The sequence below is a fragment of the Myotis daubentonii genome, chromosome 12 (assembly GCF_963259705.1).
Source record: "Myotis daubentonii chromosome 12, mMyoDau2.1, whole genome shotgun sequence".
Classification (NCBI taxonomy): Eukaryota; Metazoa; Chordata; class Mammalia; order Chiroptera; family Vespertilionidae; genus Myotis; species Myotis daubentonii.
Window position 1 is genome coordinate 44,872,787 of NC_081851.1, and position 26,042 is coordinate 44,898,828.

At 38.4% G+C, this 26,042-nt stretch overlaps 2 protein-coding genes across 11 annotated transcripts in view; one reads left to right on the forward strand and one right to left on the reverse strand.

Annotated features, from left to right (window-relative positions):
- Positions 1–26,042, forward strand: part of USP34 (ubiquitin specific peptidase 34) — a 245,626-nt gene that overhangs the window by 51,163 nt on the left and 168,421 nt on the right. For 8 of the 10 annotated variants that reach the window (XR_009447947.1, XR_009447948.1, XM_059659684.1 and 5 more), the window contains 11 exons: positions 62–211; positions 8,933–9,000; positions 14,164–14,356; positions 16,111–16,172; positions 21,016–21,097; positions 21,187–21,279; positions 21,960–22,085; positions 22,280–22,409; positions 22,871–22,906; positions 23,252–23,382; positions 23,905–24,515. Coding sequence is in view for 8 of the 10 variants with exons in the window: in XM_059659684.1 (XP_059515667.1) it covers positions 62–211; positions 8,933–9,000; positions 14,164–14,356; positions 16,111–16,172; positions 21,016–21,097; positions 21,187–21,279; positions 21,960–22,085; positions 22,280–22,409; positions 22,871–22,906; positions 23,252–23,382; positions 23,905–24,515 (1,682 nt within the window). In the remaining 2 variants the exon portion in view is untranslated. Of the gene's footprint in view, positions 1–61; positions 212–8,932; positions 9,001–14,163; positions 14,357–16,110; positions 16,173–21,015; positions 21,098–21,186; positions 21,280–21,959; positions 22,086–22,279; positions 22,410–22,870; positions 22,907–23,251; positions 23,383–23,904; positions 24,516–26,042 lie in introns of those variants that run through there. The other 2 variants (XM_059659681.1, XM_059659687.1) reach the window with 2 other exon arrangements.
- On the reverse strand, positions 25,214–25,734 carry LOC132213325 (small ribosomal subunit protein eS24-like). The gene has a single exon (XM_059659716.1). It carries the CDS (start codon positions 25,692–25,694, stop codon positions 25,296–25,298), a length of 399 nt encoding a protein of 132 aa, XP_059515699.1. The 5' UTR covers positions 25,695–25,734; the 3' UTR covers positions 25,214–25,295.

A 26,042-nucleotide genomic window follows, 5' to 3' on the forward strand; every position in this document is an offset into this window, starting at 1 on the left:
ATAATAAAATAAAAATCATTCCTGATGTAGTATTAAAATAACATTTTCTTTTTTTCCTCAGGATGTAGAAGTACCATTGCATTTGCTTCGTTATGTATGTTTGTTTTGTGGGAAAAATGGCCTTTCTCTCATGAAGGATTGCTTTGAATATGGAACTCCTGAAACTTTGCCATTTCTTATAGCACATGCATTTATTACAGTTGTATCTAACGTAAGTGTTATTTGGAATTGGTTTTACCCTTGAGTATAATGTCTAGATTTTAATAACAAATTTTATGTACAGTAAAGGCAGGTTTTGAATGATTTGTATGTAGAATAACTTTTTTTCACTATATTTAAAAAAAATTGAGTACAGAATCCTCCTTAGAGTATTTTTTTTCATAGAAAGGGTCAAGATCTCTTTTATTTAATTTGTATACTACCTTCTTATACTAACAAATAACCAGAATTAAAAAAGAATTCATTAAAATCCAGAAAGCACTTCTGTGGTCTTAGGTCAGTTGTGACAAAGGTACCATAAACTGTGTGATGTAAAACAATAGACATTTATTCTTTTATGGTTCTGGAAACTAGAAGTCATAAATCAGGTGTCAGCAGTTGCTTTTTTTGGAGGTTCTTAAGAAGTATTTGGTCCTATCTCCCAGCATCTGGTAGTTGCTTGCAATCCTTGATGGTCCTTAGCTTATATAGAGATGTATTACTGCAATTTCTGCCTCCATCTTTACATGGCTTTCTCCTCTGTGTGTTTGTATCCAAATTTCCTTCCTTTTGTAAGGACACTAGTCATTGAACTAAGGTCTACCTTAATCCCATGTGACCTCCACATTACTTGATAATATCTTTAAAGCCTTCTTAAAATCTGTATTATAATAAAATTGAATTTGTATAAATAATTGAATTTAAGTTGAATAGGTAAATTTAGCCATTTACCTCTTAATCTGAAATAATAAAAGGCTAATATGCAAATTGACCAAAAGGCGGAACGACCAGCGGATATGATGCGCACTGACCACCAGGGGGAAGATACTCAACGTTGGAGCTGCCCCCTGGTGGTCATTGTGCTCCCACAGGGGGAGTGCCTCTCAGCCAGAAGTTGGGGTCATGGCTGGCGAGCGCTGCAGTGCTGCTGGGAGCCTCTCCACCTCTGTGGCAGTGCTAAGCTGTCAGTTGGATATCCTCCGAGGGCTCTGAGGGACCCTCTCCCCCCAAGTGCACGAATTTCGTGCTGTGGGCCTCTAGTCTGAAATACAGCTTGCTATTCATCACTTTGAATATTTCTTGCCACTCCCTTCTCGCCTGCATAGTTTCTGTTGAGAAATCAGCTGACAATCAGCTGGGTACTCCCTTTTAGGTAACTGTTTTTCTTTTGCTGCTTTTAAGATTCTCTCTTTGTCTTTTGCTCTTGGCATTCTAATTATGATGTGTCTTGGTGTGGTCCTCTTTGGATTCCTTTTGTTTGGGGTTCTCTGTGCGTCCTGGACTTTTCAGTCTATTTTTTCACCAGGTAGGGGAAGTTTTCTGTCATTATTTCTTCAAATAGGTTTTCAATTATCTTGCTCTCTCTCTTCTTCTGGCACCCCTATAATTCGGATGTTGGGACCCTTGAAGTTGTCCCAGAGGCTCCTTCACTATCTTCATATTTTTGGGTTCTTTTTTCTTTTTGTTTTTCCGGTTGGGTGTTTTTTACTTCTTCGTATTTCAAATCTTTGACTTGATTCTTGCGATCCTCTAGTCTGCTGTTGGGATTCTGTATAATATTCTTTATTTCAGTCAGTGTATGCTGTATGCTTAATTTCTAGTTGGACCTTTTTCATATGCTTGAGGGTCTCAGTAGATTTATTGAGAGTCTCACTAAATTTATTGGTGGTTTCTGGAAAATTCTTGAAAAACCTTATAATCGTGGTTTTGAACTCTATATCCAGTAGTTTGCTTTCCTCCATTTCTGTCATTTGTGACCTGTTTATTTGTCTCCGCAGTTTGGCTGCTTCCCTGTGTTGATAGAGTGGCTTTCTCTGCCAGGTGTGTTATACGGCCCAGTGGCTCACCCTCCCCAATTACCTGAGGTGGACACTCTTGGTGCACCCCTTTGTGGGCTGTGTGCACAGTCTTGTTGTAGTTAAGCCTTGATTGTAGTTGGTATCACTGGGAGGAATTGACCTCCAGGCCAATGGGCTGTAAGAATCAGCTGTGTCTATGGTGGGAGAACGTCTTTGCTGGAGACACCCTTATGGGGTAAGACTTGCTTCAGTGGGGCTTTGGTACTCACTGAGTCTGCCCCCTGAGTGTGTCTCTTATGGATCTGAGGAGTTGTAATCTGGATGGTCCCACTCTGACCACTGGGTACACTGGCTCTTGGATCTCTAAGGAGGTGCTAATTTAGCCTCTGCCTGAGGCTACCCAGCAGGAGCTATGGAAGGATCTGCAGATTCCACTTCTTGGTTTGGGGTTTGGAGGTTTCCACATGGGGCCCAGCTGTGAAGCAGTGCAAGCTGCTGTGGGGCCTTGGGCCTTCTTTTGCATGTTCTGGGTCTCTCTGAGCCAGCTGCAGTTCGTTAGGTAATTTTAGATCTCACAGGGCCAAGCCATTCATATGCAAAAGCCTCTGAGCACAGGTTGGGTGGGGCAGGGTCTCAGGGAATCAAAAGGGCGGAGCAAACAGCTATGGCTGACCCTCAGTCCTGCCCTAAGAGGCCCCAGGTCTCAGTGTCCTGGTAATCGCTGCAAGCACCTCTGAGAGAAAGCCGCCCTAGAGTTCCGCCTGCTGCCAGACAGTCCAGTTTCTCCCCGTATGACTCTGGGTCTCCCGAGACTCGCCCAGAACTGGAGTTCAGTGCAGGAGCGTGTGTCTCCCTCCTGATTGAAAAAGACAACTGCGTTCTCAGTTGGCAGCCCTTTCCGCACTGCCTCCGTAACTCTGCACTTTACTTCCGCACCTCCTCTGAGTCTCAGTGTGCTTTTCTCTTTCCTTCTAGTTGTAGAATTTCCACTCAGCCAGCCTTCCTGTGGTTCTGGATGATGTCCGTTTTGTCTTTTAGTTGTATTTTTGAAGTGGTTGTGTGAGGCAGGAATTTCAGATGTTTACCTATGCCACCATCTTGGATTCTCCTGTCTGTTTCTTATTGATAGGTGGAGATTTCTTTTTATGTTTTGGATATTAGTCTTTTGTGTGACATCTATGTATTGTTATATCTTCCACTCTGTAGTCTGATTTTTATTCTCTTGTCTCTTTTAAGAGTTATCCATCAAACTGTGTAATTTATAAAAAAAAGTTTTATTGTCTCTTTTAAGAGTTATCCATCAAACTGTGTAATGTATAAAAAAAAGTTTTATGGTTAATGTTTTATTTATGGTTGGAAAAATGTTCCTTACCTTGAGATCATGAGATTTTTCTGTGTTCTAAAAGTTTGATTGTTTTACTTTCACATTTTATCTATAGGTCAGCTGGAATTATTATTATTATTTTTTTAAAATATATTTTATTGATTTTTTACAGAGAGGAAGGGAGAGAGATAGAGAGTTAGAAACATCGATGAGAGAGAAACATCGATCAGCTGCCTCCTGCACATCTCCCACTGGGGATGTGCCCGCAACCCAGGTATATGCCCTTGACCGGAATCGAACCTGGGACCCTTCAGTCCGCAGGCCGACGCTCTGTCCAGAGCCAAACCGGTTTCGGCTGGAATTATTTTATGTATGGCGCGGGTAAGGGATCAAGATTCATTTTTTTTTTTTTTGATTTAGACAACCACTGTTCCTAACACTATAGCAACGGAAGTGTTTCTCCTTTTTTTCTACAGTATCATTTTTACCGTAAGTTAGGAACCTATATGTGCATGGCTCTGGGATTTCTAGTTTATTCCATTAGTCTATTGTTCAATCTTGTGTTATTTGTATACCACCTTAATTTCTGGAGCTTTATGAGCAGGGTTGCTATCTTGTAAAGCAAGTTCTATCTCCCTGTCGTTTTTTTAAAATTGAGGTATAGCCGGAACCGGTTTGGCTCAGTGGATGGAGCGTCGGCCTGCAGACAGAAGGGTCCCGGGTTCGATTCCGGTCAAGGGCATGTACCTGGGTTGCGGGCACGTCCCCAGTGGAAGGTGTGCAGGAGGCGGCTGATCGATGTTTCTCTCCCATCGATGTTTCTAACTCTCTATCTCTCTCTCCTTCCTCTCTGTGAAAAATCAATAAAATATATTAAAAAAAATAAATAAAATTGAGGTATAGTTGACATATAACATCATATTAATTTAGGTGTACAGCATAATGATTTGATATTTGTATATATTGCAAAATGATAACCATAGAAAGTCTAGTTAACATCTGACATCATTCATACTTAAGTTTATTTTTCTTGTAATGAGAACTTTTTTAAAAAAATACATATATTTTATTGATTTTTCACAGAGAGGAAGGGACAGGGACAGAGAGTCAGAAACATCGACGAGAGAGAAACATCGATCAGCTGCCTCCTGCACACACCCCACCGGGCATGTGCCCCCAACCAAGGCACATGCCCTTGACAGGAATCGAACCCAGGATCCTTGAGTCCGCAGGCTGACGCTCTATCCACTGAGCCAAACCGGTCAGGGCTGTAATGAGAACTTTTAAGAACTATTCTGTTGGCTACTTTCAGATACAAAATACAACATTATTAACTATAGTCACCGTACATTACATCCCCATTCTCGGTCATTATTAAAGAATGTTTTATCTGTTTTTGGACCTTTGTATTTGAAAGCAGAGTCTAAAGTTTGTACATAAACTTTTTGTTTGCATTGAATTTATAGATCACTTTGGGGAAAACTGTCATTTTTGTACTATGAGTCTTCTATAACTGTGACAACATGTGTTTTTATTAACATGTTCTTTAATATTTCTCATAATTTCTGTTTCTATATAGAGGTGTCATATGTCTTAGATTATTCTTAGGCATATGCTATTTCTTGATGTTGTAAAGAGAATATATACGGATATGTGTATATATGTATATATATTTTTAAATCTTTATTTGTTGAGAGTATTATAGATGTCCCTTCCTCCCACCCCCCTTCTCCTGCTGGTTCCTTCCCCACCCCAGGCCTTTGCCACCCTATTGTCTGTTTCCATAGGTAATGCATGTAAGATCTTTGTTCAATCTCTTCCTGCCCTTCCCACCCCTCTTCCCTCTGAGAATTGTTAGTCTTTTCCATTTCCATGCCTCTGATTCTATTCTCTTCAGTAGATTTCTTACCCATTTATTTTGAGTTTTAGATTCAGTTGCTGGTATGTATTTATTGCCATTCTATTTATATTTTTGATCTTTTTCTTTTTCTTTTTCTTCTTCCTCTTCATAAAGAATACCCTTCCACATTTCAGATAATACTGGTTTAGTGGTGGTGAATTCCTTTAGCTTTTCTTGTCTGTGAAGCTTTTTATCTGATGTTCAATTCTAAATGATAGCTTTGCGGGGTAATCTTGGTTGTAGGTCCTTGCTATTCATCACATTGAATATTTCTTGCCTCTCCCTTCTGGCATGCAGTTTCTGTTGAGAAATTAGTGTTCCTGTGTAGGTAACTAATTGCTTTTCTCTTGCTGCTTTTAAGATTCTCTCTTTGTCTTTTAGCCTTTAACATTTAATTATGATGTGTCTTGTTGTGGCCCTCTTTGGGTTCCTCTTGTTTGGGACTCTGTGCTTTCTGGACTTGTAAGTCTATTTCTTTCATCAAATGGAAGAGTTTTCTGTCATTATTTCTTCAGATAGATTTTCAATATCTTGCTCTTGCTCTTCTTCTGGCACCCCCATAATGCGAATATTGGTACGCTTGAAGTCCCAGAGGCTCCTTACACTATTTTCATATTTTTGGATTCTTTTTTTTCTTTTTGCTCTTCTGATTGGATGTTTTTTTTGCTTCCTCATATTTCATATCATTGATTAGTTTCTCAGAATCCTCTGTCTACTGTTGAATCCCTGTATATTATTCTTCAGTCAGTATATGCTTAATTTCTGACTGGTCCTTTTCCATGTCTTTGGCATTCTCACTAATATCTTGGAAAGTCTCACTAAGTCCCTTGAAGGTCTCATGAAGATTCTTGAGTAACTTTATAACTGTGGTTTGGAGCTCTGTATCTAGCAGTTTGCTCTCTTCCATTTCTTTCATTTGTGACATGTTTTTTCTCTCTCTGAATTTTGGCTACTTTCCTATGTTTCTATGTAATGGGTAGAGCTACTGTGTCTCCTGTAGTAGAGTGGCTTTGTGTAGTAGATGTCCTGTGGGGTCCAGTGGCTTATAGCCTCTCCAGTTACCGGAGTTGGGCACTCTGCACCCCTTTGTGGTCTGTGTGTACAGTCTTGTTGTAGTTGAGACTTGATTGCTGTTGGTGTCACTGGGAGGAATTGACCTCCAGGCCAATTGGCTGTGAGGACCCGCTGTGACTACAGTGGGAGAGCTGCTGTGCAGGATACACCCCTATGGATCAGGATGTGCTTCAGTGGGGCTTTGGTGCTCACTGCGTTCGCCCCTTGAGTGTGTCGCTTATGGATGTGTAGAGCTATAATTTGTTATGGTCTGATGATGACCACTGAGTGCACTGGCTGTTATGTCTCCAGGGAGGTGCAAAGTCAGCCAGTGACTTAGGCCACTTGGCAGGAGCTGCAGGAGATATGCAGATTCCTCCTATTTGTATTGGGTTTGGAAGTGCCCCGGTAAGGCCCAGCTGTGAAGCAAGGCAGACTGGTGCTAGTGCTGTGTGTTGGGCCTTTTATTGATAGGTTTGGGGCACCTTGGGAGATTTGAGCAAAGTCTGAAGCCTGAGCATGGACAGTTCATTCGTATGCAAAAGCAGCTGCACTCAGTTTGGATGGGGCTGCAAATTGGATAGGGCGGGGTCTCAGGGAATCACCAGAGTGGAGGAAATAGAAATGTCTGCCAGTCAGCCCTGCTGACCTGGGAGGTCCCAGCATAGGATCAAAGACCCCTGCAAGCACCTTGGTCTGGTTCTCCTATGTCTCTGGGTCCCCCAGAGCCTCACTCTAGCACTGGAGCTAAGAGGAAGTGGAACCTTGTAAGTTCAGTTGGGGTGGGAGCCTTTTAAGAGGAACAGCTGGGTCACCAGCAGCCTCCTCGTAACTGAGCCCCAATCCCTAATCCTCTGCTCTGTAGAGACCATCTCCCTCCAGATTAAAAAAGTGTCACTGGTTTAGCGCCTCTATCCCTTCTACCAGTTTCAATGTGCTTTCTCCTTTACTTCTCTAGTTGTAGGGCTTCATTTAGCTAGCTTTAAGGTGGTTCTGGATGATGGTTATTCTGTATTTTAGTTGTAATTTTGATGTGGTTGTGGGAGGCAGTGAGTACCGGTGTTTACCTATCGTCATCTTGGTTCTTAAAGAGAATATTTTTGAAAACTGTAATTACTCTTTGTTCCTGGTATAAAGGAAATAAACATACATATATATGTATAATATAGTTTTTGTGTGTATGTATGTGTACATATGTATGTATATATTTATTTATTTTTATTAACTTCTTAAGCAGCAATCTTACTAAAATAGTTAATTCTAAGAAATGTTTATCTGAAAATTATTTTGGATTTTCTACTTATGTAGTCATATCATCTCAGAGTAATATTGATTTTATTTTTCCCTTTTCTTTGGTTTCTTGCCAATTGCACTGTGTAGGCCCATTAATTCAAGTTGAATTGAAGGCATTCTTGTTTTGTTCCTGGTCTTAGGAGGAAAAGTTTGTACATTTCAACATTAGTATAGTATTTGCTATAGGACTTAGTAGGATATCTTATTAGATTAGAGTGAAGTCATACATTCTGCATTTGCAAATTTGTTTTTCATTTATATCCCTTAACTAGGCTTAGTATCATAGTTTCTTGTTAGATGCTTTGCTTAGAATTTTTATTCTTATATTTAAATCATTATGAGAATAAAACTACTGTAACATAAGCATATTAGATTTAGAAATGGATTTGAATATCGTGCAGAAAAAAGGAAACATTTTATATCTTAGACCAGGGGTCCTCAAACTACGGCCCGCAGGCCACATGCAAATACAAATATTGTATTTGTTCCTGTTTTGTTTTTTCACTTCAGAATAAGATATGTGCAGTGTGCATAGGAATTTGTTCATAATTTTTTTTTTAAACTATAGTCCGGCCCTCCAACGGTCTGAGGGACAGTGAACTGGCCCCCTGTTTAAAAAGTTTGAGGACCCCTGTCTTAGACTGTAGTAACAGTAAAAGCTTAATTCATAAATATTATTTATATTGTAATCAATGTGTGACTCCATAAAAAGTGTACATATTATTGATGTTAGAGGAAGGGAGGAAGAGAGATAGAGAAACAACGATGTAAGAAACAATGATCAGTTGCCTCCCCCATGCACCCCAAGATTGGGGATCAAACCTGCAACCTGGGTATGTGCCTGACTGTGAATTGAACCTGCCACTTTTTGGATAACACTCTAACCAACTCACTGGCCAGGGCTAAGTATATTTGTTTTAAATTTAATGGAAGTGACTAGAAATCAGAGGTAATTTGATATTTTTTAGAAAGAATGGTAAGATGGTTTATTAGAAAACTAATTTAGTGCTGTGGTATTTGGGTTGCTACCATATTACTTGGATAAGTGGTTGTCCCTTTTTAAGCAAGAAGCTAATAATTTTTCAGATTGATTTTATGTTTGTGTGTGTGTGTGTGTGTGTGTGTATTCTTATATTTATATAAGTATAAAATTAAATCCAAACTCCCACAGTATATATAAAATGTATATAGGTTAAATTAATTACTTGATAATGTGTTTTATATTGTTATCTTTCTCAAAATAGATAAAATGTATGTAGTTTAGATCCAACAAAATTCTAAATAATTTTGTTTTTAATTAAAGTGAAATACACTTGTATTCATATATTTATTATACATTAATGCCATCTTTACGTTTCTTTATAGATTAGAATATGGCTACATATTCCCGCTGTCATGCAGCACATTATCCCTTTTAGGACCTATGTTATCAGGTACGTTTATAAAATCTTTTCTGTCTGATTAACAATGTAATACATTTAAACAATTTATGACATAGTACAGAATCATACTGTTTCAAAGTCCTTTGTTTTCACATTCTTTAGAGAAAATTTTTATTCTCAGTTGGTGTGTAGTATTTTTTATGTATATGTAGGTTTATATTTAATATTGCTTTTTTTATATATATATGTTTTATTGATTTTTTACAGAGAGGTAGGGAGAGGGATAGAGAGTTAGAAACATCAATGAGAGAGAAACATCGATCAGTTGCCTCCTGCACCCCCCCCCCCCCCCCCCAATTGGGGGTGTGCCCGCAACCAAGGTACATGCCCTTGACTGGACTCGAACCTGGGACCTTTCAGTCCGCAGGCTGACACTCTATCCACTGAGCCAAACTGGTCAGGGCTAATATTGCTTTTTAAAGCCATTTATGTCAGACTTTTTAAACATGGTATATAGATTAAAGAGATTACCATTGGTTACATGGGATTCCACTATATTCAGTCAACAAATGTATGCTAAGTATTATGTTCTAAGCACTGGGGATGTAACAGAAGAAAAAATTTTTTTGTCCAGCTATGTACAAAATGAATAAATAAATGATATAGTTCATCAGATAATGATTCTTATTAGAGAAAAATAGCAGCAAAGGTAGATTGAGAGTTCTAGAGAGTGGGTTACAATTTTTATTATGGGAATAGAGAAAGTCTCATGGAGGAGAAGGTGACAGTTGAGTTTTGTAAGCCTCAGCCTAGGAAGGAAACATATGAAGAGGATAAAGAAGAATTGTATTGATTAGACTTAAACTATGAACTGTTATGAGTTCTAAGATTGTATTTCTTGATAATAATTTTAGGTTCTTTATACTTTTTTTCATTCATTTGCAAATTATTGGGTGTTTAATAATTTTTCATTGCTGTTTGAGTTATTGGAGAAAGTGTCAGAAAAATAAACAGATACTGATGAATACTACAATAGTAAGGTAACAAAGTAAAAAGGTAAAGGGGGCAAAATATATGGCGACGGAAGATGCTTTGACTTTGGGTGGTAGGCACACAATTCCAGTATAAAGATCATGTATCATTTGAAACCTATATAATCTTATTAACCAATGTCACCCCGGTAAATTTCATTAAAAAATCACTTTGGCTTTAATTGGATCATATGTTATAGGGGGGTTGGAATAGAAGACAGGAGACCAATTGAAAGGTTAATGCAGTAGTCCTGGAAAGAAATCATGCTTGCTTGTGCAAGGATTATTTGTGGTGATTTTGAAAATTCAGTGGATATAAGTGAAAATGAAATATACAAGATTGGTGATTGTGGAGTTTAAGAAAAGGGTAGTATCATGGATTACACTTAACCCACACCCCTCAGTTTCTCTTTTGTGCTGTATTATTAACTGAGATGTGAAAAGACTGGGAGAGCTTAAAAGACTTACTTTTAATATGCCTTTAGGATGTTTAAGAGGCACTGGCAAATTGGGAGTATAAGTCTGTTATTCAGAACAACATCCTCAATTTATAAGTTGTCAACATAAAGGTAACACTTAAAAACCATAGGAGTGAATGGGGTTCTCTGGGGAGAGAATGTAGAAAGAGAATAGACGTGACTGTAGGATGGAGTCCTGTGTCAGTTTCCTTTTGCTGTATAAGAAAATGGCTCCCAGCCCTGACCAGTTTGGCTCAGTGGATAGAGTGTCGGCCTTCGGACTCAAGGGTCCCAGGTTTGATTCCAGTCAAGGGCATATACCTTGGTTGCTGGCACATCCCCAGTAGGGAGTGTGCAGGAGGCAGCTGATTGATGTTTCTCTCTCATCATTGTTTCTAACTCTCTATCTCTCTCTCTTCTTCTCTGTAAAAAAAAATAAAAAATAAAAATAAAAATCAATAAAATATTTTTTTTTTTTTAAAAAAGAAAGAAAACGGCTCCCAAACTTAGTGGCTTGAAATAACAGCTATTTAACAATTATCTTCGGACCCTTGAGTCCCAAGGCCGACGCTCTATCCACTGAGCCAAACTGGTCAGGGCTGGGAGCCATTTTCTTATACAGCAAAAGGAAACTGGCACAGGACTCCATCCTACGATCACGTCTGTTCTCTTTCTACATTCTCTCCCCAGAGAACCCCATTCACTCCTATGGTTTTTCACTCCTATGTTTGGCTAGTTCTCCTGATCTGGGCTGACTGGCTAGAAACTGGGTGCTTTAGGATAGCCTCACTCATATGCCCTGTGCTTGTCTGAGTGATTGGTCAAAGTGGGGAAAAGAGTTTCATATCTGTCTTGCAGTTGGCTAGATGTCATTTGGGGCATTGACCATATCTTTTTCATCAAGCAAGCTAACCTTAGTCACTGTTCTTGGTGGTTGAAGAGCTCCCAGGGAGAGATGGCAAGCTCAAAGGCGTTTGAAACTTCTGCTTACGTCACATCTCTTTCTTTTTTTCTTTCTTTTTTTTGTTTTTCAGGGGATCATCATAGCCAGATTCTGTTTAGGTTCTCCAGCCAGGGTCTGTCTTTTTTTTTTTTTTTTTTTTAAATTAAATCTTTATTGTTCAGATTATTACATTTGTTCCTCTTTTTTCCCCCCCATAACTCCCCTCCTCCCAGTTCCCGCCCCACCCTCCGCCCTCACTCCCCACCCACTGTCCTCATCCATAGGTGCACGATTTTTGTCCAGTCTCTTCCCGAATCTCCCACACCCCTTTCCCGCCCAAGAATAGTCAGTCCATTCCCTTTCTATGTCCCTGATTCTATTATAATCACCAGTTCATTCTGTTCATCAGATTATTTATTCACTTGATTCTTAGATTCACTTGTTGGTAGATGCATATTTGTTGTTCATAATTTGTATCTTTACCTTTCTCTTCTTCTTCTTCTTAAAGGATACCTTTCAGCATTTCATATGATACTGGTTTGGTGGTGATGAACTCCTTTAGCTTTTCCTTATCTGTGAAGCTCTTTATCTGACCTTCAATTCTGAATGATAGATTTGCTGGATAAAGTAATCTTGGTTGTAGGTTCTTGTTATTCATCACTTTGAATATTTCTTGCCACTCCTTTTTGGCCTGCAAAGTTTCTGTTGAGAAATCTGCTGACAGTCGTATGGGTATTCCCTTGTAGGTAACTGAGTTTCTTTCTCTTGCTGCTTTTAAGATTCTCTCTTTGTCTTTTGCTCTTGGCATTTTAATTATGATGTGTCTTGGTGTGGTCCTCTTTGGATTCCTTGTGTTTGGGGTTCTCTGCCCTTCTCGGACCTGTAAGTCTATTTCTTTCACCAGGTGGGGGAAGTTTTCTGTCATTATTTCTTCAAATAGGTTTTCAATATCTTGCTCTCTCTCATCTTCTGGCACCCCTATAATTCTGATGTTGGTACGCTTGAAGCTGTCCCAGAGGCTCTTTACACTATCTTTGTATTTTCGGGTTCTTTTTTCATTTTGCTTTTCCAGTTGGGTATTTTTTGCTTCTTCGCATTTCAAATCTTTGACTTGATTCTTGCGCTCCTCTGCTCTTCTTTTGGGAGTCTGTATAGTATTCTTTATTTCAGTCAATGTATGCTTAATTTCTAGTTGGTTGTTTATCACAACATCGAGGGTCTCATTAGATTTCTTGAGGATCTCACTACATTTATCGGCAGTTTTTAGAAAATTATTGAAAGACCTTAAAAGTGTGGTTTTGAGCTCTATATCTTCCATTTCTGACATTTGTGTCCTGTTTCTTTGTCTCCGCACTTTTTTATGTTTTCTTGGTGCACCCCCTAGTGGTCTTTGTGTGCAGTCTTGTTGTAGTTAAGCCTTGGTTGTTGTAGGTAATACTAGAGGGGATTTGACCTCCAGGCCAAGTGGCTGTGAGAATCAGCTGTGTCTACAGTGAGAGAACGTCTGTCCGCTAGGGAGGTGCTAATCTAGCCTTTGCCCGAGGCTATCCGGCAAATGGCTCGGTGCAGGGCTTGGGCGGGGCGGGTCCCGGGGGATCTACAGGGCAGGCTGAGCGAGCAGTTATGGCTGCTCTCAGTCCCATCCCCGGGGGCTCTGCCTCTCAGAGTCCCAGCAACCGCTGCAAACCTCGGAGAGAAAGCTGCCTTCGAGTTCCAACCGAAGCCAGACAGTCCCGCTTCTCCTGTTTGAGTCTGGGTCCCTATAGACTCGCCCGGATCTGGACCTCAGAGTCTGAGACTCTCTCCCGATTGAAACAGACAACCGCACCCTCAGCCGCCAGCCCTCTCCGCATGCACTCTGCACCTTATTATTTTACTTCTGCACTGCGCCTCTGAGTCTTGGTATGCTATTCTCTTTCCTCCTAGTTGTAGAACTTCAACTCAGCCAGCCTTCCTGTGGTTCTGGATGATGTCCGTTCCGTCTTTTAGTTGTATTTTTGAAGTGGTTGTTCGAGGCAGCAAACTCCAGCGTTAACCTATGCCGCCATCTTGATTTCCTCCCATAAAAGTCTCCAGGTTCTGTCTCACATCAGATCTCTTAATGTCCCATTGGCCAAAGGATGTTTCATGGCAAAACTGAGATTTAAGGGAGTAGTGAAATAGATTACAATGTTACTGTTCCACTTTTCCCATCAAGAAGTGTAAAGATTTCTATATAAAGTGATGAGAGGAATATGGGCCTTTTTGCCATTCATTACAAGCCCAGAGGATCCCTAATGTGGATAGGTTAGAATAGAGAAGAGAAACCAACCAAATAGAATATTCAGGATCTGAGAGGAAAATCAGTGACTTGTGATTTTTTGAAGGCAAAAAAGAATGAAGTTTAAAATGTTCACATTTAAAAGAATTTTGGCTGAATATGGGAAGTAGATACACTGTTTATATGACAACAGCTGAAATTTAAAACAAGATGTATACATTGTAGGTATTAGAGAATAATAAAGCTTTACTGGAGGTGCAGGATCCTGTGTTAAATGACTTGGCTCTTTGCAGTTAATGATTTAAATTGGCCTTTCAGTAAAGCACACATTGCCACAAGTCATAATCTTTGAACCATCACTTTGAAATAGTTTAAATTGGGAATGTTAATTAATCCCAGGATGCCAGATTCTACCGTTCTAAACATTTTGCATTTTGAAGGTTATGGAGTAAAGAAATAGTATTGAATCATTAAGTGGTCTTTAGAAATATTTTGCAAGTTTTTATTTCTGAAACATTTCAGGTATTTATGCAAGCTCTCTGATCAGGAGTTAAGACAGAGTGCAGCTCGCAACATGGCTGACTTAATGTGGAGCACAGTGAAAGAACCATTGGACACAACGTTATGCTTTGATAAAGAAAGCCTAGATCTTGCATTTAAGTACTTTATGTCACCTACTTTGACAATGAGGTTGGCTGGACTAAGTCAGATAACGGTAAGTTATACTTGCTTTATTTTTGTTTCATTTTTTACGTTTAAGACTATCATCATCACCATAATAATGCCAACTTTTTACGGAGCACTTACCTTATTGCAGGCATTGTGCTAAGTATTTTACATGCATTATGTTGTATGATTCTTAAAAACAATTTTTGTGTTTTCCCTATTTTATTTTTATATTTAATTATTCTTTGTTAATCCTCACCTGAGGATATTTTTTTCCATTGCTTTTTTGAGAGTGGAAGGGAGGGAGGGATAGGAGGAAGAGGAGGAGAAGGAGGTGAGAGAGAGAAAGAGAGCGAAAAACATCCTTGTGAGAGAGACACATTGATTGGTTGCCTCCTGCATGTGTCCCAACCAGGACCTGGATTTAATCTGCAAACTAAGAATTGCCCTTGACTTGCATTGAACCTAAGACCCTTCAGTGCTCTGGCCAACACTCAGACCACTTAGTCACACTGGCCAGGGCTGTATTTTCCCTATTTTAAATATGAAGAGACTGAAGCTTAGATTTAGAAGGACTTACACCTTAGGTCTTTTTTATTTCCGGGTCCAACTCCTTCACTTTTTTTTTTTTAACTCTTCATTTAGAAATCAGTGTTTTCAGAGAGAAAAAGAATTAGAGATTATAAATTAGGTACTTAATTCATTGTCCAGGGAGAAACCACAAATTAATGGGCCATAGGCCAAATTTGACTACAAAAATGTTCTGTTTGTACAGTAGCAAATATTGTTGTAAATAGGTCAAAATCTGTATTATTGACCACTCTTGTGGGTGGGGCTGGGTGGGATGGGGAGGGAGTTGGTGTAGGGAGGAAGACTTGTTATCCTTGAGTCTGTATTGCATTAACAATTTGCTAGAGCTAAGTAATTAGCTGCACTCTTTAGAATGGATATGCTTTCTATGGTTTACTAAGGCCACCCTTAACCTTACTTTTTATTTTCTGCCTGTTTTTATAGTGTAGTTATTCTGAAGTAGCTGGATTTTACTCATGTATTGGGCTTTGAGAATGTGGAAAATATTTGTTCACATTTTTCCAAATTAAATCTTTAATTTAAATTCTTAATTGTTTTAAGTACTACATATCATGTTTTTCCTCCATTGACCTCTCCCTAGTCGCTCCCATGCCCAGCACATGTCTTCATCCCCCTACTCTCTGTGCCCATTTGTTATGCTCATATGTATACATACAAGTCCTTTGGTCCATCTTTTACTCCCCTCCCCCCCTTCCCTCTGATTGGACGGTCTGTTTGATGCATCTGTGTCTCTGGCTCTATTTTTGTTTATCAATTTATGTTATTCATTATATTCCACAAATGAGTGAGATATGTGATATTTATCTTTCTCTGAATGGCTTATTTCACTTAGCATAATGCTCTCCAGGCCCCAAATTAAATCATTACTGTTTATTTAGTGGGCCTTTACAAACTTATATGTCTTTAAGAACATATTGTTGCCTTGCATTAGGTTTTTGTGTTTTTCTATTACTTAGCTATTTCTCTGTAGGGTGCATAGTGGAACAAAGCATAATTAATACTTGTGGAATGAATTTATTTAATGTTTTAATATGATAAAGGAAATAGCCAGACTAGTTGGGAAGTGTATGTATGATTTAAATGATTCTCTATTTAAATTTTATAATTTTGTTCTGGTTATTGATTATGATCTGCAAATATCAAACCATGTTTCTTAACATCTGCTAACACATATAAGAATAATTTTGGCAAACTTTATTTTTCTAATTATAGAATCAACTTCACACCTTCAATGATGTGTGCAATAATGAATCATTGGTATCAGACACAGAAACGTAAGTAGGAGCATTACTTATACATAAATAATATTTAATGTGTGACTATTTACATGGTAAGTATAATTGTGACTATTAGATTTGAAGTGTTCACTAGAAATTCTTTTCTTTTTGGTTTCATTTGTGCAGTCTTAATAAGATTTCAGAATAACATATTGAAACATTTCTCCATGTTTTTTAAAAGCATATACCAAGCCCTAGCTGGTTTGTCTCAGTTTATAGAGCATCGGCCTGCGGACTCAAGGGTCCCAGGTTCAGTTCTGGTCAAGGGCATGACCTTGGTTGTGAGCACATACCCAGTAGGGAGTCTGCAGGAGGCAGCTGATCGATTTTTCTCTCTCATTGATGTTTCTAACTCTCTATCCCTCTCTCTTCCTCTCTGTAAAAAGCCAACAAAATATATATATATAAAAAAGCATATACCAACATAGTGTTTATTTGCACAAAATGCAAAAGGTTACTATTTACAATAGGAGAATTTGGTAGTGAAGAATATGGTACGGATAGTTTTTAGAAAGCACACTTGATGCAGAAAACCTACAGCTAACATCATACATAATGGTGAGAGGTTCAAAGCTTTTCCACTAAGATCAGGAGCAAGAGAAAGATGTCCCTCTCACCACTGCTTTTCTCCATTTTGCTGGAATGTCCTGTCTAATGCAATAAGGGAAGATAGAGAAATGAAAGGTATACAGATGGGAAGGAAGAAGTAAAACTCTTTGAAAGATATTAAAACTTTGATAAAAGATACCAAAGAACTAAACAAATAGGAAAATATTCCATGTCAGTGGATAGGAAGATAACATTTTGAAGACATCAGTTCCTCCCATCTTGATATGTACAAATGCAGTATAATCTCAGTCCTAGAAAGTTATTTTGAGGACATTCATGAACTGATTATAAAGTTTACATAAGAGGCAAAAGATCTAGAATAACCAATATGTTACTGAAAGGAAAATCACAAAATTGGAAACTTTGTACTTCAAGACTTACTGTACTGTAAAGCTACTGTAATCAAGACATTGTAGTTTTGGTCAAAGAAGAGACATCAATAGAGGGGTCAGAAATAGACCCATATTAATAGAGTCCACTGATCTTTGACAAAGGAGCAAAGGCAGTATAAGGAACAATGATAGTCTTTTCAACAAATGGTGTTAAAGAATTGGACAAACACATGCTAAAAAAAATCTAGACACAACCTTACACCCTTCACAAAAATTAATGCAAATGGGATACACATTAAACATAAAATGCAAAATTATAAAACTCTTAGAAAATAATGTGAGACAACCTAGATGGCCTTGGGTATGGCGATGGGTGAACTATTGGTTACAATACCATGATTCATCAAAGAAAGAATTGATAAGCTGGATATCATTAAAATGAAAAATTTATGTTTTGCTAAAGACAATGTCAAGAGCATAAAAAGATAAGCCACATACAGGGGGAAAATATTTGCAAAAGACAAATCTGATGCTCTAGCTGGTTTGGCTCAGTGAAGAATTAATGTCAGCTTGTGGACTGAAGGGTCCCAGGTTCAATTCCTCTCCAGGGCACGTACCTTGGTTGCAAGCTGGATCTCTGGTCCTGGTTGGTGTGCATGCAGGAGACAACCAATCAATGTATTTCTCTCACACTGATTTTTCTTTCTTTCTGTCTCTCCTTCCCATTTTTCTAAAAGAAACCTATGGAAAAATATGCTCAGTGAGGATTGACGACAAAAAAAAAATAAATAAATAAAATAAGTGTGAAGAGAAACATAAAAAAAAGACAAATCTGATAAAGGACTATTATTCAAAATATATAAAAAGAACGGAAAACCCAGTAATAAAACAACCTGATTACAAAATATGCCAAAGACTTTTAAAAAAATATGTTTTTATTGATTTCAGAGAGAATAAGGGAGAGATAGAGAGTTAAAACATCATTGATCAGCTGCCTCCTGCACACCCCTTACTGGGGATTGAGCTCGTAATTGGGGCATGTGCCATGACTGGGAATTGAACCATGATCTCCTGGTTCATAGTTCTATGCTCAACCACAGAGCCAGACTTTGGGCAGCAGACACCTTATCAACGAAGATAGACAGTCCTGGCTGATTTGGCTCTGTGGATAGAGCTTTGGCCTGCGGACTGAAGGGTCCCAGGTTCAATTCTGGTCAAGGGCACTATTAAAAAAAAAAAAGTTGTACAGATAGTAAGTACATAAGCACAAAAAAAGATGCTCCACATCATCCTTTGTCAGGGAAATGCAAATGAAAATAACAGTGAGATTCCATTACACAACTATTAGGAACGCTCAAAATCCAGAATATTTAAACCACCAAATGCAGACAAGGATGTGATGCAAGAGGAAGTTTCATTCATTGCTGGTGGGAATTCAAGAAGGTGCAACTACTTTGGAAGAAAGTTTGCAGTTTCGTACAAAATTCAGCATCCTCTTATCACATGATCCAGCAATCATGCTCTCTAGAATTTAAAGAGGTGGAAAACATGCCCACACAAGAACTTGCACACAGATATTTATAGCAGCTTTAGACATAATTGCCAAAACCTAGAAAGAACCAATGGCCATTGATAAATGCAACAAATGGATAAATCTTATTTTGAGTGAAAGAAGCCAGTTTAAAAAAAAGTGCATACTTTATCACTTTATTTAAATATAAAATTCTAGAAAATGAAAACATCTATACTAATAAAAGAAAGATGCTAATTCACCGTACCTTCGCTATGCCCATCAGCCAGAGGGACTATATGCAAATTGACCCAACCAAGATGATGGTTAATTTGCAAATACCGGCTGGGAGAGAAGACTGAAGACAACATGGAAGCGAAGCGCTGCAGAAGGGAGCAAAGTAGAGGTGGTGGAGACAGGAACGGAGCCTAGGCGGCGGAGGTGCAGGAGGGAAACCAGCCAGGTGGTGGGGCGGGAGGGAAGCCCGCCTCTGCGGGTTTAGCTCCCTTCTCTGCTTCACTCCAGCCACAGGAAACTCTATTCTTGCAGGAATCTTCCTGCAACGGGCCTCTAGTATATAATAATACAAAGCAGGTTGCTAGTTGGGGAATTGGGTTGTGGGGGCTGGGTAACAAAAGGGGCATAGAGAAACTTTGGGTCGATTATGTATTATCTTGATGGTGGTGATAGATACATAGATACATACTTAAGCTTTAACTCATCAGACTGCACATTTCAAATACAGGGTTGGGCAAAAATAGGCTTTAAGTTGTTCATGTGGAAAATAATGCAATATTATACGAGCACAAATTGTTTCACATACTCATAACTGTAAACTTACTTTTGCCCCACCCTGTAAGTTTAGTATTAGATGTTATGTATATCTCAAAATTGTAAAAGACAACTGATAAGCCCATACTGCCTTATTGGGAGAACTAACATAAATAGGTTAAATTGTATGCCAGTCAGTGAGTTGTTACTCTAAGAGAGAATAGCTTTTATTTATTTATATTTAAAATATATTTTTGATTTCAGAGGAAGGGAGGAGAGAGAGAGAGAAACATCAATGATGAGAGAGAATCATTGACTGGCGGCCTCCTGCACGCCCCACAATGGGGACCGAGCCTGCAACCTGGGCATGTGCCCTTGGCGGAATCGAACCCAGGACCCTTCAGTCTGCAGGCCAATGCTCTATCCACTGAGTGAAACCAGCTAGTGCGAGAATAGCTTTTAGATAGTTCTTAAAAAAATGAAAGGTAATCAGAATGAGTGTATGTATCCCTATGTTGATAACAGTGCTATTTACAATAGCTAAGATCTGAAACAGCCCAAGTGCCCATCAGTAGAGAGTATGAAAAAGATGTGGTATATGTACACAATGGAATACTATGCAGCTGTGAATAAGGATTCCTTACCTTTGAGACAGCATGGAAGAACCTGGAGAATATTATGTTAAGAGAAATAAGCCAGTCAGAGAAAGACAGCTATCACATGAGCTCACTCATTTGTGGAATTTAATAAACAAAATATTTTGGAATTTAATAAACAAAATAAACTTATGAACAAAACAGGTCCAGACACATGGAAGCATGGAATATACTGACGAATCTCAGAGGGAAAGGTGGAGGACGGGGGTGGTGGGGGTGGGTAATGGGAAGAGATTAACCAAAAAGTTTATATGCATAACCCATGGACACAGATAATAGTTTTGGTGAACCCCTGGGGCGGGGGCGGGAGTGGGGTGAAGGGGGTCAATGAGGGGAAAAAAGGGACATCTGTAATACTTTCAAAAATAAAGATAAATTTTTAAAAAGAAGGGTAATCTAAAACCATTCTAAAATAAGATTATTTTTTTGAAATGATGGCTAAGATGTTAGTAAATGTAAGTTGTTCTGAATGATCAGTTGATATCTTTGGACTACATTAGTGGAATCATAGTATCAGGCAGGAAACTTGTAGCTTGGCTTGGAAATAATTTTTTTCATCCTTTTGGTAATCTACATTCGGAAACATTCCCTGATCACTTCAGTGCCTATGGAAATTAAAAAGTGGGAAGGCAAAGTCCTTGAATAGGAAAATACATCACTTACTTGGTTTTATACTTGGTGTTCTCACATGTGTACTTGCAGTTAGTTGTTATCCTAACTTTCCAGGACTTTTTTTACTTGTTTATAAAATTAGGTAATATTTTATTTTGTTATTCTTTGTGTAGTAACTTAAACAGTTAATTGTGTATAATCACTTTTTTCTCATTTGTAGGTGAACAAATTGAGATTTTCAACTGTGTTTGCATTTTAGACATGGGAATGAGTGATAACTAATGTTTTGTTGTTGTTTTTGATAACTAATATTTTTTAATGTATTAACTATTTTTTAAATTTGATTTTAGGTCCATTGCAAAAGAACTTGCAGACTGGCTTATAAGCAACAATGTAGTAGAACATATATTTGGACCAAATTTACATATTGAGGTTTGTGGATGATTATATGACTTTTCTGCACTATTAAGACAGGAGAATATTTCCAAAGATTAACTATAGTAAGTTTTTTTTTCTTCCAGATTATCAAACAGTGCCAAGTGATTTTGAATTTTTTGGCAGCTGAAGGGCGACTGAGTACTCAGCATATTGATTGCATTTGGGCTGCAGCACAGGTAATATTAACAGCTCACGTTTATTGAGTACTTTCTCTTTATGTGTTCTAAGTCCCTTACTCCCCTAGGAGGTTAGTTCTGTTATCCCGTTTTATAAAGAAACTGAGATATGGTTTGGCTCAATGGTTGAGTGTTGACCTACATTTTTATTTATTTATTTTTTTTTATATTAATGATATGTACATAAATTTAATTGGAATCCTTATAGTTAGAAAATTAAGGTAATGGTTTGTTTGGATAAGAAAATCCTGCTTATGTAGAATTTCAAAATTGTATGTATTGCCATTTATGATATTTGGTAATTAGCATTTACCAACATACTAAAAAAATATTAGTGTACCAGTTACCTTGGCTTTTAAAACTATATAACTTAAAAAAGTATAAACTGGCCCTAGTCGGTTTGGCTCAGTGGATAGAGCGTCGGCCTGCGGACTCAGGGGTCCCAGGTTTGATTCCGGTCAGGGGCATGTACCTTGGTTGCGGGCACATCCCCAGTTGGGGGTGTGCAGGAGGCAGCTGATCGATGTTTCTGACTCTCTATCCCTCTCCCTTCCTCTCTGTAAAAAATCAATAAAATATATTAAAAAAAAAAGTATAAACTGCGTAACTTTTTTGGTACCAAATTATTTAGTTATGTAGGGTAATTATTTTTGACTCTTGTTTCTACCTTTATTTTGTAGTTGAAACATTGTAGTCGGTATATACATGATTTATTTCCTTCACTCATCAAGAATTTGGATCCAATACCACTTAGACATCTTCTTAATCTGGTCTCAGCTCTTGAGCCAAGTGTTCATACTGAGCAGGTAATTTATTCAAAACATAATGATAGTTAATTATTTTTCATACACATTAAATATGAAAATTTATTTGTGATTCAGATGATTTAACTTGTAGCTTATTACTGTTAACATTTTAATTAGGCATAAGGATATTAAATTTGTTATCATGTTGCCTAAAACCTCTAATTCCTACCTCTCTCTCTCTTTTTTTTTTAAAGACATTGTACTTGGCATCAATGTTAATTAAAGCATTATGGAATAATGCACTAGCAGCTAAGGCTCAGCTATCTAAACAGAGCTCTTTTGCATCTTTATTAAATACTAATCTTCCCATGGGAACTAAGAAAGGTTAGTAAAGTATTTTAGTTGTGCAAAGTTTATAACTATAAAATATATTTTCTGCTTAGTAGTTCAGTTCAACCTTAATTTCAAGCTAAGTTTGAGATAGACACTATAGTATTTGTGAAAGGGTGAATAAATTGGAGTTGCTTCATCTTTCTGGCTATAATTTCAAGCGTTTTATATGTGCTTTTATGTATATATATATATAAATATATATAGCTTTCTAGGACTTTCTAAAACTTTATCAACTTTACCCCAATTTTTGTCTCCTGACATCATATACTACTATTTTCTTAGGCTTTTCTGTGCAGGGACCCACAACTACCACTACAGGTGGTGGAGACTTAACATTATTGCAGATTTCCCTACCTGTACCTTGTTGACTATGTAATAGAACAACTGATAAGCTGTCCCAAAGAAGCCCAATCATTTAGAATATTCCCTCCTGTTTTTTCCTTTTCCCTCAGAGGAAGAAGAGCTGAGAAGAGCAGCTCCATCACCTTGTAAGTTGAGTCTAGATGTGCATGGCGCCATGGCTTCCCTTTCCTAGAGATGATCACAGTTAACTGATTTCATGTATTTGTATCAGTCATAAAGGCCCTTTTGAGCAAAAGACGTATACCCTTAAGTAGTTATCCAACTCACCCCTTTGTTTAATAAACTGTTGGTAATCTTGACTTAATTGAAATCGTGTATATCCTCTTGGCAAATGTTAACATATTTACAGATTATATTTTTGGCTACTTAGCATGAAGCTTTGGTAAATCAAAGAACCAAAGGACTGTGCCATTCTGATAGATCCATGTTAATATAAAGTAGGAGTAAGACAAAAAATCTATTTAATATAGGGTCACCTGCAGCTAGTCCTCAAAGCAGTGATAACAGTGATACCCATCAAAGTGGAGGCAGTGACATTGAAATGGATGAGCAACTTATTAATAGAACCAAACATGTGCAACAGCGACTGTCGGACACAGAGGTATGAAACCTGCGCGCCCCCCCCCCCCCCCCCCAGTGATTTTTGGGTTTCTGCCATGTTTATCCTTTGAACTGGGAATATAAAAGGCTTTCTATGTTCAGGCCTAATCTTTCTCTTATGTGGTATTATTGAGATCCTTTATTTTTTTTTTGGTTGGAGTTTTTAATTCCATTTTGTATTCTAAGATAGCGGTTCTCAACCTGTGGGTCACGACCCTTTGGGGGTCGAATGACCCTTTCACAGGGGTTGCCTAAGACCATCGGAAAAAATATATATAATTGCATATTGTTTTTGTGATCAATCACTATGCTTTAATTATGTTCAATTTATAACAATGAAATTGGGGGTCACCACAACATGAGCAACTGTATTAAAGGGTCGCAGCATTAGGAAGGTTGAGAACCACTGTTCTAAGGAATGAGTCAACACTGTGGCAGCCTTTTAAAAATAAGTGTGTTAACATCAGTTACTTTTTATTACTAGTGTAAATATTTATTTAAATCTGTTTGTTTCTGAATACAGGAATCCATGCAGGGAAGTTCTGATGAAACTGCCAACAGTGGTGAAGATGGAAGCAGTGGTCCTGGTAGCAGTAGTGGGCATAGTGATGGATCTAGCAATGAGGTGAATTCTAGCCACGCAAGCCAGTCAGCTGGAAGCCCTGGCAGTGAAGTACAGTCAGAAGACATTGCAGATATTGAAGCCCTTAAAGAAGAAGATGAAGATGATGATCATGGTCATAATCCTCCTAAAAGCAGTTGTGGTACAGATCTTCGGAACAGAAAGTTAGAAAGTCAAGCAGGCATTTGCTTAGGGGATTCCCAAGGCCCATCAGAGAGAAGTGGGACAAGCAATGGAACAGGAAAAGATCTGGTTTTTAACACTGAGTCACTGCCATCAGTAGATAATAGAATACGAATGCTTGATGCATGTTCACACTCCGAAGACCCAGGACATGATATTTCAGGGGAAATGAATGCTGCTCATATAGCACAAGCATCTCAGGAATCATGTATTACACGCACTGGGGACTTCCTTGGGGAGACTATTGGGAGTGAATTATTTAATTGTCGGCAGTTCATTGGTCCACAGCATCACCACCATCACCATCACCATCACCACCACCATGATGGGTAGGTCTACTTTAAAAAACAGCTACATTTCTTTTAGGGAAGTAATTTTGTCTTATACTTATTAAATTACAATTATTATAGATCAGTGTTGTCCAATAGGTATATAATACCAACTACAAATGCATGCCACAAATATGCAGTTTTTAATTTTCTGTTGGGCACATTTTAAAAAGCAGAATGAGCCTGGCCGATGGCTCAGTTGATTGAGCGTCATCCCGTACAGCATAAAGGTTTTGGGCTTGATTCCTGATCAGGGCACATACCTAGTTAAGATTGCTGGTTTGATCCCTGGTACGGGTGCATTGCATATAGGAGGCAACTAATTGATGTCCTTCTCCCTTCCTCCCTCCGTCTCTCCTTCTCCCTCCCTTCTCCTCCATCCTCCCTTTCTCTCCCTCCTCCTCCCCTTTCGCCTCCTCCCTCCTTCTCCCTCGCCCTCTCCCTCCCTCTCTCCCCTTTTTCCCCTTCCCCTCTCTCTAAAATCAATAAAAATCTCAGGTGAGGATTAAAAAGGCAAAATGAAACAGAAGAGGTTACTTTTAATCATTAATTTTATTTAAAACAATAATATATAAGATATCTTCACATGTAACAAGGATAATAAGATTTTTCTTGTACTGTCTTCAATATTCTGTGTATATTCTGTGTATATTTTATACTTAAATCACATCTCAGTTTAGACCAGCCAATTTAAACAATTTTTTTTTTAAAGTTTATAGTTTATTAATCCTCCCATGAAAAATCTGCACAACCATCACAGATAAAGTCACCGAAGAATCTTTACTCCTTGTTTTTGCCAGCACCAACGTTGGCCTTTGCAGTCCCTCTGACTTTCTTCATTCTGTTCTTGCGTTCCTTTCTCTGTTTTCTTGAGGTCGTCTTCTTCTCATATAGGCCATGTCTTGCAAGTCTGTGTTTGGGTTCGTTTTTCTTTGCGTAATCCAAGGAATCATAAATCATGCCAAAGCCAGTGGTCTTGCTACCACCAAAGTGGGTTCTAAATCCAAACACAAAGATGACATCAGGTGTGGTCTCATACATTTTGGCTACTTTTCCCCAGATTTCTGTCTTGGGTACTGTTGCCTTCCCAGGGTGAAGGACATCAATGACCATTTGCTTCTGCTGAAGTAGTCTGTTGGTCATGAACTTCCTGGTCCAGATGGTTACTGTGTCATTCATGATGAAGGTTGGTCTTCAGGCAGCCAGGGAGGAAAAGAGCTAAACAATTTCTTCATTTTAAATTATGGCTGATGCGCAATATTATATTAGTTTCCGATGTACAGCCTCATGATTAGACATTTATATAACTTACCAAGTGATCACCCTGATAAATGTAGAACCTGTACGACATCATACGTAGCTATTATTATTATTTTTTTTTTTTAAATATATTTTATTGATTTTTTACAGAGAGGAAGGGAGAGAGATAGTTAGAAACATCGATGAGAGAGAAACATCGATCAGCTGCCTCCCGCACATCTCCCACTGGGGATGTGCCCGCAACCCAGGTACATGCCCTTGACCGGA

What these genes read in the sequence shown, in the direction of transcription:
- LOC132213325 (XM_059659716.1), bottom strand. Translation starts at nt 25,694, where the DNA reads ATGAATGACACAGTAACCATCTGGACCAGGAAGTTCATGACCAACAGA.